The sequence below is a fragment of the Carassius carassius genome, chromosome 24 (genome assembly GCF_963082965.1).
Source record: "Carassius carassius chromosome 24, fCarCar2.1, whole genome shotgun sequence".
Classification (NCBI taxonomy): Eukaryota; Metazoa; Chordata; class Actinopteri; order Cypriniformes; family Cyprinidae; genus Carassius; species Carassius carassius.
This window is the reverse complement of record NC_081778.1, coordinates 20,750,403-20,763,742: the sequence shown is the minus strand read 5'-3', so window position 1 is coordinate 20,763,742 and position 13,340 is coordinate 20,750,403. Positions and strand designations below refer to the sequence as shown.

At 37.7% G+C, this 13,340-nt stretch overlaps 1 protein-coding gene across 5 annotated transcripts in view; it reads right to left on the bottom strand.

Annotated features, from left to right (window-relative positions):
- LOC132103136 (semaphorin-6D-like) overlaps positions 1 to 13,340 on the bottom strand; it is a 175,223-nt gene that overhangs the window by 22,300 nt on the left and 139,583 nt on the right. For all 5 annotated transcript variants that reach the window (XM_059507980.1, XM_059507981.1, XM_059507977.1 and 2 more), the window contains 12 exons: positions 11,704 to 11,818; positions 11,160 to 11,217; positions 9,337 to 9,393; positions 8,158 to 8,259; positions 5,201 to 5,291; positions 4,820 to 4,942; positions 4,647 to 4,735; positions 4,193 to 4,410; positions 3,944 to 4,075; positions 3,498 to 3,653; positions 3,095 to 3,268; positions 597 to 734 (listed from right to left, as the gene is read on the bottom strand). In XM_059507980.1, the coding sequence (XP_059363963.1) occupies positions 597 to 734; positions 3,095 to 3,268; positions 3,498 to 3,653; positions 3,944 to 4,075; positions 4,193 to 4,410; positions 4,647 to 4,735; positions 4,820 to 4,942; positions 5,201 to 5,291; positions 8,158 to 8,259; positions 9,337 to 9,393; positions 11,160 to 11,217; positions 11,704 to 11,818 (1,453 nt within the window). The remainder of the gene's footprint in view (positions 1 to 596; positions 735 to 3,094; positions 3,269 to 3,497; positions 3,654 to 3,943; positions 4,076 to 4,192; positions 4,411 to 4,646; positions 4,736 to 4,819; positions 4,943 to 5,200; positions 5,292 to 8,157; positions 8,260 to 9,336; positions 9,394 to 11,159; positions 11,218 to 11,703; positions 11,819 to 13,340) is intronic.

The following is a 13,340-nucleotide window of genomic DNA, read 5'->3' as shown; positions in this document are numbered from 1 at the left end:
TACAGCTGTTTGGAAAAAAGAGGATTGTATGCTGTGTCTTGGCCTGTGGCCAATCAGATGGCTCTAATTTGTGTGCGAGTAGTCGAAGCATGTGGTGATGCTGGCTCGAGGACTGCAGCATGTGATGGAGGAAACACGTCTACATCAGTGACAACCCTTCTCTGTGGCTACAAAGCTACAAGCTAAAACCTTTTTGCCCTCTGAAATCCATCTGTTTAAATTTGAATGCATTTAAGAATGCATTTCTTTGGAAACACACAGCGCTCTCAGTGCACTTATGGAGGACGTGATCTATAATAGATCAAAAGCGATCCAGCACATAGGACTTTTCAGAAGATTCCTGCATGGCTGTCATAAATATTTCTCTGTGGACTGAGATGCTGCACTGCATCATCAATAGAGTTTGTGATGCTGGTTACATCTTCAATAAATGTTTTAAACTATTCTATGTTAGTAACACTTATGAGTTTACTTAATTAAAATAATATTAGACACTTAAAGGAGAGGAACAGCATTGTATATACGGTTTTAAGTGCACTAAGATGTAATACATATTTAAAGAGAATGATTGTGGGCCTAGGTTTCATGTCACTCACTTTTTGCAATTGCCATAGTCAGAACAGCGACTGAGTGGAACGCGGATCACGCAACTTGAGAACGCCACAAACAGGGCATGATGGTCCTTGTCCAACTCCAATCCCAAAATCCTCCGGTCCTCACCACGTGCATTACACCTGAAGAGAGAAATGGTGTTTTGTGTTGGTATGCCATTAAAGAGGGACCAAAAATACTATATATATGCACATAAAACATTAATACTAATAAAGGCTTATGAATTGAAAGCTACTACTACAAAAATGCAGTAGGCACATTTACTGAATGCATGGAATAACTAGATTACAGAGTACATTGTACAAAATGTGCTGTATACAACCAAAGGACAGTGCACAAAAAACTGTATCCCACAATTCAATGCGCTTCAATTTGTAGTTTGAAAAATACTATATGGCCCCTTATAGTGTTCAGCAGCAGCGTCTTCACTGAAAGCGAAACTATAAGTTCATCTGCTCCAACAACAGCTCCGTTATTACCTCCCTAGTAAGAAAAGTCATGTAGCTTAAGTTGTTTAACTAATACAATTGTCAGAGAAGTGCTGACAACATGTTGCATGTGTATGTTTCTGTGTGTGTAAGTGTCTGCACTGTATGTGTGTGCGTTTGTAAGGAGAGAGTGGGAGAAATAGTATATGCTTTTCGTACACAATTAAATGTATTTTTGTGCCAAACACATGGAAATAATTGGTCATTTTCAACGTGTTGTTTACTTAACTTATTTGCTTAGTATAACATAAAATATCATCAAAACCTATTTTATTTTAGCTCTGTGACAAGGCAATATTTGTAATTTTCATTTACTGTAACTTAATGTACTAAAATGACTAATAATACAAATGAATAAAGATTATATAAAAATAGATATATATCAAAACTTTAAATATAGAGTAGTCCTGTCCTCCTGGTCACAGTATGCTTTCATTTTATGGAAAAGAGCAGCTCTGGATTCTTATCTTATTTTGTGTTCAAAAGGATACTGAAAGTGGTTTTAATGGAGGTCGGGGGCAAACCTTTCTCTCTGATGAAAGGAAAAAGCAATCCCTTATAAAAGAAAGAAAAAGAAAAACCCAATATAGAAAGAAATCCAATATGTGCGTCACTCAGATGAGTCACCCCCATGCCCCATGCCATAAGGATGACTGCAATTCATCTTCCTCAGTATCTGTAATAATCAAAATAAATCCTTTTCATCATGTTAAGTGTCATTCCCAAAGGGTAACTTTTACGTAAGGTGGGGTTTTCAGGGGAAAAAGTGAGCAATGCTGCTTGAAGATGTGGTCACATTTTGTTGTGGAACTAGTGAGTCTCAGCTGGAGTTGAGGCTGGTTGTCAGATACACAAGAGCAACACAAACATGGGCAAGATCCCAGGAGTACAATTACAGCTCGACACGTACCATCCGTCCCATTTACTGCAGGAGTGATTCTCTCTTAATCAAACGCCTCTGTCGACACTGGATTTGGGTTTATGTGTGTGCATGTTTATGTTCGCCTGAGATCCGTCAGTGAGTGTGAACTGCATGAAAAAGAGTTGAACAGTGAAGATGTGTTTGTAAAGAACCTTCCAGGTGAAGTTGTGTTTGCTCAGACAGGTGACATTTTCTCTGTTGCTTGGTTTCCTGCTCTGGGTAGACCTAAAGTCCCTTTACGGCAAGTCAGTCCACTCAGCAGCCATCTTGATATAGCTCTTGTCTACTTGAATAAAAACTGAAATCTCTGAAACGGTTTCAATAAAATATTTCAAATAATCAAAATCTGACAGCTGAATCAACAATTTTACATCTTCAGCTCAAATCGCACTTAAAACTCACTACTGACTCACTAAACTATTTCTCAGGCTTGTCCAGTTCATGTGTATTCTATATATAAACTCTATCAAAATGCAGATCAGCTTCAGAGCTATAGCCTCATGGGCAGTGCTCTGACATATGGTTTAGCAGTGCCTCGGGCAACTTGAGTTTGAGTCCTCATGATCTTTTCCCAGTCCTGTTCCCCGCTCTCCTCTCCCTTGGTTACCTGTTTGTCTCCTAGTATTCCATTGTACTACCCCACTTTTTCAGCAGCCTTGGTTTCAAAAATATTTAAAAAAAAAAGTTTCTGTTGAAGAGTTATGTCATGAACTAAACCAACCAGTTACAAACTTTAATTTAAAGCAAAAAAGTATTGGAAAATCCGACAAAAAGACACAACAAAAGGTAACACTGTGTTCCAGTTCCAAGAAAAATTGTTTTTAAAACAATTGTTTTAAAACCATTTATCACTGATTACAACACTCCAGCTCATAGTAGGTCTGTCTTTAATGGTTGATAATTTATAATAAAAAAAAAGATTTCTCCTTCCCACAATGAAAACATACTGGTCCAAAATGCTACATAGATGCACATTAAACAACAAAGAATAAATTTTTGTTAGTTTTCAATGTGGGCAAACAAAATAACATCACGTCGCAAAAAAGGAGTGTGTGCATGCAATATGACTCACATGTTGGGGTTGTAAACATCTATGTCCTCCAAAACCTGCGTGCCGAAGGTGGAGTTTGGATGCGTGCTGGCGAGAATCTTCAAAACGCGTCCATTTTCTGAACCCAGAAACAGAACCGTGTAGTTCTTATATGGGCCAGCTGCTGTGTCCACAGCAATCTGGGTCAGCTTGAACCTACATCAGGAACATAAGCTAATTAGTCAACAAAACAAATCTAAAACATGTCATCCTATCACAACACTAAATGCTTATATAACACTAACAACAGATGCCTTTCCTCTTGAGAAAGAAATGCAGATGTTAAGAAAACAACTGGAGAAATAAAGAGAGACACAGAGTGCTAAAATAATGAGTGGTCAAGTGTATAATTTCTATTGGAGAATGTGTGTTTGTGTGTGCACACCTGCTAGTGGTTCGTGTGAAGCAGGGTCGGTTGTTGACAGATGGTACGGCCTCATCCATTAGTGGATAAGACTTAATGAATGTAAGAGTTTCATCAGGGAAATCTGTGGAGGACTTATAACCAGCAGCAGGGCCATCACCAGCACAGGACCCCGGCCTAGAGAGAGATACAGAAAGGAAAAAAACTCAATAACACCTCTACCTGCTCAGACTTTCCACATGAAGGCTCATGGAAATGATCTACAAAAACAGCTCACACACATGCAATTAACAAGAACCATTCCAACCATCTCATGTATGTCATGTTCATTTATTTTTTCCAAAAATACAGTAAAAGCAGTATAATACTAGTATAATAAAGTATGTGAAATACTATTAGAATTTAAATAACTGTTTGATATGTAATTTAAAACAATCAACTGGATTGTTCATATTGCGATGTCTTACCGTGGTTTGGGCACCATTTCATCAGGAACTGGCGTCCAGGCCAACTCGCTGTTTCTCTGCTCCTTAAACCTTCCATTGAACGCTTTCTCTATGTCATCCATGTAGAACGCACATGCGGCAGAACCGGTGATGCTGAGGAGATAAAAGCTCTGTTGCATGTTTTTTTTTTTTTTCCAACAAACAAACTATTCATAGACAAACCAAATGGATTGGAAATCTGTCAAAATGTATTGTGGTGAGACTCGGTACCTGTTGGCTTGAGTGGTAAAGACGCCTAACACCGCAGGCCTGTGGTTGATCTGCATGACATTGGTTAATGACTGAAGGACGTCAAAGTAGAAAAACGAATCGCCCGGAACAGAACAGTTTAATCGGGCTTTCAGGAAAGACGTCCAGTAGCGCTCCAGAACCCTTGGAGAACCGCCATTATCATTCTTACACACACGAGCGACCCGAGAGAACACCACCTGGTGTAAGTAAATGAGACATAAGCAAAGGAAGTGCGAGACATTAAGCAAATGTACATTGACAAATCGCTTGTTTTAAGTTTAGTTAAATTGTTAGGCTTTAAAAAAAAAAAAGTTTATTTATACTGTTTTAAGGATGTTTACATATTTTTTTTCAGGAAAATCAGAAAAAAAATATATATATAAATATATATTTTTTTTGCAGTATGCTGAAGAATTGAACTGAAGTGTCTGACCTTGCCAAGGGTTGTGTACTCTACTGCAATCTCACTGAGGAAGAAGTAGATGTAGTTCCCGTACTCAATGGCATGAAGAAAATGAGGCTCTAAATAAACCAAGACACGATTCAAAACATGAACTTGTTTTATACAGAAAATAAATGTAGGTTGCTGAATAACAGGTGACTCACCTCGAAGCCATTTTGAGTCATACTTTACGGTACGCAGGACAGGACTACTTTCTCCTAAACTTCGGTAAATCACTGCATCACTTGCTAGAAAATCTGTCATTGTGGCTGAATAAAAGTCACCGCCTGGGAAGTGAGGTGAGAAATAAGTATGGATAAATCAAAACAACACAGACCCCAAAAAGAAGAGCTCAGTTCAGTGTGTATATGGCACAAAGAGAAAAAAGAGAGGTGCGTCTCATCTCCCTCAAGTCCCTTTTGAATCTCTGTGCTTCTGTGATCACTGCTGTCTCACTGCAACTTCCTGTGCTTTGTAAAATTCTAGGAGATTCTAGGAGATTTTGGTGTCTTCCTCCCTAGACGGCTGGTACTCTGCCAACTCACCGGCAAACAGGCCAAGGTTGGACTGGTGGGATTCGAAAGGGCAACGGGCTTGACCGACCACCTCCTCTCCATCCTGCTCCAAAGACGACATCTGACCGGATAGAGAAAAAAAAAAGATCCCTTACACACAATGAACCAACTAAAGAACCCTAGAAATAGAACACTATTCGATTCCTTAATGATTTGGACCCAACTGATGTTCAGTGTTTGGGCAAAAAGAGGTGAGGGTGAGTAAGTGACTGAACGTCAGTTATTTTGGGGTGAATTGTCCCTTTAATATTGCAAATTCTGATTCAGAATCTTTTGAGAAAATAACTGTGGCACAATGGTGAATCGTTTACAGCTACAATGAAAAATATTTGGTTGTAAAACTATTTTTCACTCTGAAACCGCTGTTAAGTTTCACAAATAATTCCAAGTACATTTCTTGTAAAACATACTTCCAATAATCTTTATTTAAAACTTTGAAAAACCTTTCTTTGCAGCTCCATTATAAATACTATTAAGGGCATGTTTTAAATACTGGTTGGTGGTTTTTGCACAGACTTTTGGGAGCTTGAAATCCAGTGTTATAAATGTGGGCCGGTGGGTGTTGTGTGTTCCATGTTTGTTTCGTTTTATTTCTCTTTGGGAACTGTATGTGTGGACAGTGTGCCAGTTTTTCTTGTTAGGCAGAGCAGAAGCTCCCAACCTGTGGTGTTCACAGAATAAACAGCGTGCTAAATGCCTTTGTTGGGTGACGCACACATATCGGTGTACAAATCCACACAGATATTCACCCTGCAGGGCTAGAGATGTCCTCACAAAGACGACTGGATTACACACACGCACAAACACATTTAGCAGTGCAGCTGAGAGGGTCCTATGGGCATTCTGGTATTCAGGGTCACATTGTGTGTCATCCCTACAAGATTAACACCTAGTGAAGCTCACCAGCACTTACACTGCCCTGTAACTCACAGGGATAGAGAAGAATAGAGGGGAATTAAAGCTGGAACAGCACTGGATTGGTTCTATGTCAAAGAGTGACTATCTATACCTCTATTGAGGAAAGTGTGCCTGTTTGTTGTTTAATGTGTCTAAATATAACTTCAATAGAAATATAAATTACCTAAACCTTACTCATACAGGAACGAATGGTAAAACACAGCAAAACCAGTGCTAGTGGTGCTAGTGGTAAGTGTTATTGAAATTTAAACGAGAAATAGATGACCGTAAAGGTTATCTTTGAAAAAAAGAAAAGGAATATCAGTATTTATATATACACTAATAACAAATTTTGAGCTGATAACAGATATATCCATGCCTCTCTAAAAAAAACCTACATTACAGATGCTTTTGGTGCAAGAATCCTTGAATAACAAACAGACACTGGGAAATAAGCATGTACAAATAAATATTCAACATCGGCATATAACGATAAATAAAAGAAATATATATATATATATATATATATCTCAGCTTATAACTAAAATGACAGATATATTATGTCTCTCGGAGGAAACCCCTTATTAAAGATGCTTATGGTGCAAGAATTCTTGACTATAATTATTGACATAAACAGATATTGGGAAATAAGTACACACAAATAAATATATCCAATATTGACCAATACCGATAAAATATATTTAATATTTCAGCTGATATGGCACCAATATATTGTGCCTATCAAAATTAAGCCTTCATTATGGATACTTTGGTTAAAATAATTCTTGACTAACATAAACATACAAAGTCTTAAAACTACTATTTCTCCTCAACCTCTCTTTGCACAGTTTTCCAGAAAGTTCTCCACAGTTAATGTGTAACCTCTCGAGCTGTGATTTGAGAGTGAAGGAATGCATGAGAAGACGATGCAGAGGAACTGAGTGACATGATTTGCATGATGTGACATATCGTCCTTCTCCAGGGCTCTAACAAACTGGCCTTTTCCTCGGAGAGATGCAGAAAAAACGAGACTGTGAATGAGAGAAACGGAGACAGATGGAGAGAGAATCGCAGAGGAGGAAAGCGAGGGATATGGAGGAAAGATGCCTTCAGGGTAAGGTGCATAAATCAGGATCTCCAAAGAGCCTCAAACGGAAAAATTGAGAGCAGAGCCTCATCCGTGAGTTAAGCTGGCCTCCTTCAGAGTTTAGTCAGATTTACATGCTCTCTGGCAAACAAGCGCGCGCGCGCACACACACACACACACACACACACACACACACACACACACACACACACACACACACACACACACACACACACACACACACACACACACAACACAAACACAAACACACACACACACTTCAGGAACCGGTCTGCTAATGTTGATGGAAAACTATCAATCACAAAACAGGCCTAATTTCACAGTGAGTGAAATGACAGCAGCCAATCATATTAGTGATTTATTCAGTCACATGACCTGAAGCAAAGTCCCATGATATTTTTGAGATGCATCTAGGAGCTTATTCGGTAATTGCATTTCTGTTGTAGTTTATGTGCATGTCTTCTCATTGAATAAAACTTTTATCCACCTTAATTTTTAATGTCCATTTTAATCATTTTATTTACCTCCTGGTGCTTCCATTCAACATTTTTTAGGCATTATCCCAAAATACACATAAACCCGGTCAATGTCTGACTAACATGCGTTAACATTGCAGCTGCAGAAAAATGCTTAGTTTTACCAACAGCCAGGTTTGGTGAGAGAAAACAGAACTCCCTCACAGCAAATTCAGGTTGCAAACAAGTGTGACAGGATATGAATTCATTTCTGAGAAGCAGGGTATATACATTTTTGAAAAGGCCTAATATCCAAATTAATTTTAATGCTGACAAATGTAGGTAAACGTGTGCATGTAGACTGTCAGTTCTGATTCTTTAAAAGGAAGCTTTAGAAACCTACGCATCTGTAGGACGTGTCTACAGTGAGTAAGTTTGTGTGTGTGATAGAAACAGACTCATCATACCTTGTAGTTGCGACATGTTGGGTTGAACGCATTGGTTCCACACGCAAAGAGTGTTTCATCGTTACGTGGCACCAGCACTTTGATGTAGTTGTAACACTCATCCTGTGAAAGACAAGACACTGGCTTTTACACACACTATATATATAACTCCTGATTGACTGACACACACACACACACACACACACACACACACACACACACACACTTGAAGCTTACAATGAGCATCATTACTGACTGTCTTTTCCCCTCACTTCCACACACACAAATGACCATAATCCCTATGCTGAGATCCAGGATCTGACTCGCTCCCTGCAACTCAGTCTTCAACCAACAATGATATTATAAAGCCTGTGTGTTCGCAAATCTACATGTATATGCAGCCACCTTTGGAGTCACTTAGTCTAGGCCCAGACCATTTACTGACCATCTGATACATACTGACCACAACACAGGAAAGTGCATTCTTGATCTGCCAAGATCTAATCTGATTGGCTGCCATGACACAAATTTTTGGAATAAGGATGCAGTTTTTTTTCTGACTGACAATTATTTTTATGTTATGGCCAATAATTGGTAAACTGATATCTATATGAAAGTGAAAGTCGTGACATTTGCCAAGTATGGTTGCCCATACTCTGAATTGGTGCTCTGCATTTAACCAATCCAAGTGCACACACACACAGCAGTGAGAAGTGAACACACCGTGAACACACATCCGGAGCAGTGGGCAGCTATAGATCCCGCGCCCGGGGAGCAACTGGGGGTACAGTGCCTTGCTCAAGGGCACTTCAGCCGTGGGTATTGAGGGTGGAAGAGAGCACTGTTCATTCACTCCCTCCCACCTACAACTCCTGCCGACACCGAGACTCGAACCAGCTACCTTCGGGTAACTAGTCCAAGTCTCTAGCCATTAGGCCACAGCTGCCTTATATTAAAATTCTATACTATTTTGTCTAATTACATTTAAAATAAAACACCAAAACATCCTATAAAACATTTTAAATGATCTATATGTGTTTTGGTCTCTTCCTGTCTATGTTGGTTGTTTTTTCCCAGAAAAAGCCGCATTGTGGACCAGACCTGCCGTTTAGATGAAGACTAATAACCACTAAACGCAACAGTTGCTGACTTCTATCACAATTGCAGGGAGGAAGTGAAATAAAAGGGCTGTGTACTCACGCTGTTTTTCCCCCTGACTGTGCATTTCTCCACATCCTCTGTCTTCCATGTCAGTTTCTACCACACAAACAAACACACAATCATGGGCTCATCGCTATTCACAACAGCTGCAAATGGAAAATTTCATTTACTTCAATAACATAATAAACACATAATAAACATAAAAAGGAGGAAAGAGAGTTAGACAGGACTGAGCAACAAGAAGGAAGAGAGAGAGAGAGAGAGATCCCTGAGGTTGTTAGCAGACTGTGTTCAAGAGTGTGATTGTGTGTGTGTGTGTGTGTGTGTCCGGGTGCTTGCTGGTGTCATTAGGTCTGGTTGTAGTGCAGAGATTTACTGGGCCACCCCATGTCAGCCGACCCATCAGGAACAACAGGAAATAAACACCCACACACACACATACCATGACAAGCTAAAAACAACACTCTCACTAACACAAATATTTGCTGCAGTGACATCTTACTCTCAGCAGTTAAGATATTAATGTCAGAGAGACCCAAAAGACAAAAACCAGAAAGCAATCTCTCTATGAGCAGACAGTCACAATTTCCTTTGCCATTTAAACCAATAAGAATATATACTTTAACATTTAGAACTCAAGTTAATTGGTCTCTTAGGAGGGGAAAACCAAAAACAACGTATATTGAATAAGGTACAAAAATTGATGAAAAAAAAAACTTTTTTCTTTTCTTTTTTGACAAATGGTAAGTGCTTCAACCTTTTGAAAATGTTGTAAGTGAACCTCGGGAGGTGAAGCTAATCTCTATATGAACAGTTTTATTCTCCATTCATTTTATATGAAGCCTGTAATTCACTATTATGAACATTTAGTAAACAGGACATTTTTTTAAATTTGATTATAAACAAGAGTTTTGGGAAAAATAAAATAAAATAAAAATGTTTTGGTGACATAATATATTTTTGTAATTAATATTACTAATTGACCAATTTTATAAATAAATATTGCTGTATAATTTTAGTTGTTTGATAGAGAAGGTCAACAGTTCTGATGTGGGACAGACCAAAATACCAATATTTCTCCATATTTTATGTCAAAAATCATTGATATCAAGATATTAAGTAAAGATCATGTTCCATGAAGATGTTTTGTAAATTTCCTACCATAAATATACCAAAACCTAGTTTTTTATTACTGATATGCATTTCTAAGTTCTTTATTTGGGAAACTTTAAAGGAGATTTTCTCACTATTTAGATTTTTTTGCACCCTCGGATTCCAGATATTCAAATAGTTGCATCTCGGCCAAATATTGTCCAATCCTAACAAACCACCCATCAAAGGAAAGCTTATTGTATAAATCTCAATTTTGAGAAACTGAACCTTATGAATGGTTTTGTGGTCCAGGGTCACGTATGTAATTACAGCACAGGTTTCTGTGAAGAGGCTTAATTAATGAAACGCACACGCAATGAGCTTAGCTAATCACAATTAGTCATCAACCTATAGAAATCTTACAGAATGTACAGTTGCATAAAAAGCCTATTTAATTCCAAGTGTCACACAGAGCAGAAAATGGTTCTGTAAAACTAAATTACGTCAGTTTTTTAGTGTTAAAGACCTTGACTAGCATTTCAAGTGAACCTCAGGGAAAAACAGACACTGCTATAAAAGTGTGGAATATGCGTCCTTTAAAGCCACCATAAAGAGAATTGCTCATTTGAAAAATGGGATTTCTGAATGGTCCTTCCCCATAGACGAATAAAAGTGAATATTCCAACATCACACATTCACAGCACTGATCTGAGAGAAAGAAAACCATTAGAGATGACTGAAACAGGAAGTTGAGAAAAAGGTGAGCTTACCTGTTGGGGGACGATGTGCTCCGCTGAAGCACTGAGGTTAATGGCAAAAACGTGATCTCTACAGAGACACAGAGAAAGAGAGATAGGAATGACAATATTCTCATCGAGTATTACAGCAACTCAGATTCTTTCTGCCAGTTCTTTTAATAAATAACAATACAGTGCCAATAACACCTTGAGCTGAAATGAAAGGTGCAGAGGACAGCTAAAACTAGAGAGAGAGAGAGAGAGAGAGAGAGAGAGAGAGAGAGAAAGCATGAGTGGTGAAGAGACAGACAGACAGAGAGTAAATAGAAGGGGTGAGAGAGGTGTAAGGGAGCGAGTGAACATCCATCTGTCTGCAATCCAGGTCTGAATGAGACTGATTGGCCCAATCACTCGACCCTTATCATTAGTGTGTGAGTCTTACTACTGCGGGCATCTGGATAAACAACACTAGTGTGTACCGATCAGGAGAACTGGAATTCCCAGTCGATGTTGCATCTTTTGAAATGTGTGTGGCTGTGGTGTTGTGCAAGTGTGTGATTGAACTGACATGACATACCTTGCAGCAATGTAGACCATGTGATTAATCCGCAGCATCCTCTGGAAATCCAGCCCTAGTCTGGCGGTGTCGTTATCGGACATGTTCCCCTGGAAACTGGGGTACAGGTAGGTGCCTTCATGAAGGAGGAGAGAAAAGACTGGGTTAAAATCAACTGGAAATGCTTACTGCCTACTCTGATCTCTGTGTCAATGATGCACCTAAAGGATTATTCTTATTTTAATAAGATTTTTTTTTTCTAATTAACTGTGATTTGTTAACTACAAATAATATATCATATTGTATCTATACTTCGTAGGACTATTCATAAGATTTTAATAATAACACTCTGGTTGGTCAAAACATTAAAACTAAATTTAATCAGTATTTTGCTAATTAGCCAACTTTCCAGTTAAAAATAAATAAATAAATAAATAAATATACTTGAAAATATAAATTTGTCATAATTTAAAAAAAGAAAAGAAAGAAAATAATATAATATAATAAATTATATCTTATAGGCAAGTAGTTTGTTTTTCATAAACCCAAATAAAAGAGATTTATGCTTAAAACATCCATTCAGTAGAATAACAAAAATAAATACATGTATACACTGGTGACCAAAAGTTTGGAATAATTATGTTTATTTTTCATTCTTTTGAAAAGTCTCTTATGCTTATTCTTGACAAAAAAATATAGAATAAACAGTAATATTGTGCAATATTATTACTATTTAAAATAACTTTTTTTTTTTTTTTAATATTTTTAAATGAAATGTATTTCTGAGAATTTTCATCAGCCATTAGAAATAAATTAGAAATGTTGAAAATTTTTGTTTTTATTATTTTGTATTTTTTTGCTGCCTAATGTTTTTTGGAAACAGTGATATACAACGGTTACATAAAATAAAATACAAAAATAGTTATATGAATACATATAAATTTAGGATATATTCCCTAAAAAGGGGACATGACACAATTTCTGCAAGCATCGACATACATAAAACATGAACAAAAACAATATAAAAACAACAAAACTAAAACAAATCGCAATAGTCACTGAAATGCCAAGAACAAACAAACACACTTGCACAACTCCGTTTAGGCCCTGGAAAAACAAAACTGCATCCACTGTTCCCTTAACACTGGGTTCTTTGGGAAGCTGAACAATGTTAGCTTTTCCTCACAACCAAATACACACTTTTTTGATGAAATTGTTGATTTTGTGGTAAAAACAAAATGACAAATCCTTCTTGAGGAACTCCTATGCAGTGCTCCCGACAACTTGCATAACTCAAATGAAGCAGGCTGATGGGAAGCTCATGTTCTTCTCGCTCTGGATGATGTGTGCATGCGCTCTTCTGGGAGAAGTGCCCAAACGAGGAATTCTACCCTTTATGACGTCATGGCGGGCCAGGCTCGAAAAAAACTTTCAGAAACTTATACGAACCCTGATTTAGTGTATTTGGCCATGTTTAGCATCAACCCTCTCCTTTAAGTCACATTTTATGCAATTTTGCTAATTTTAAGGACATTTAAATATTTTTTATTTGGAAAACAAGACAGAAATTTACAATAAAAAAAAATTAAATAAAGAATGAAGACATTTTAAATTAACAATATGTAGCATGGAGGTTTGAGCCATTTATTTCCTGTCTC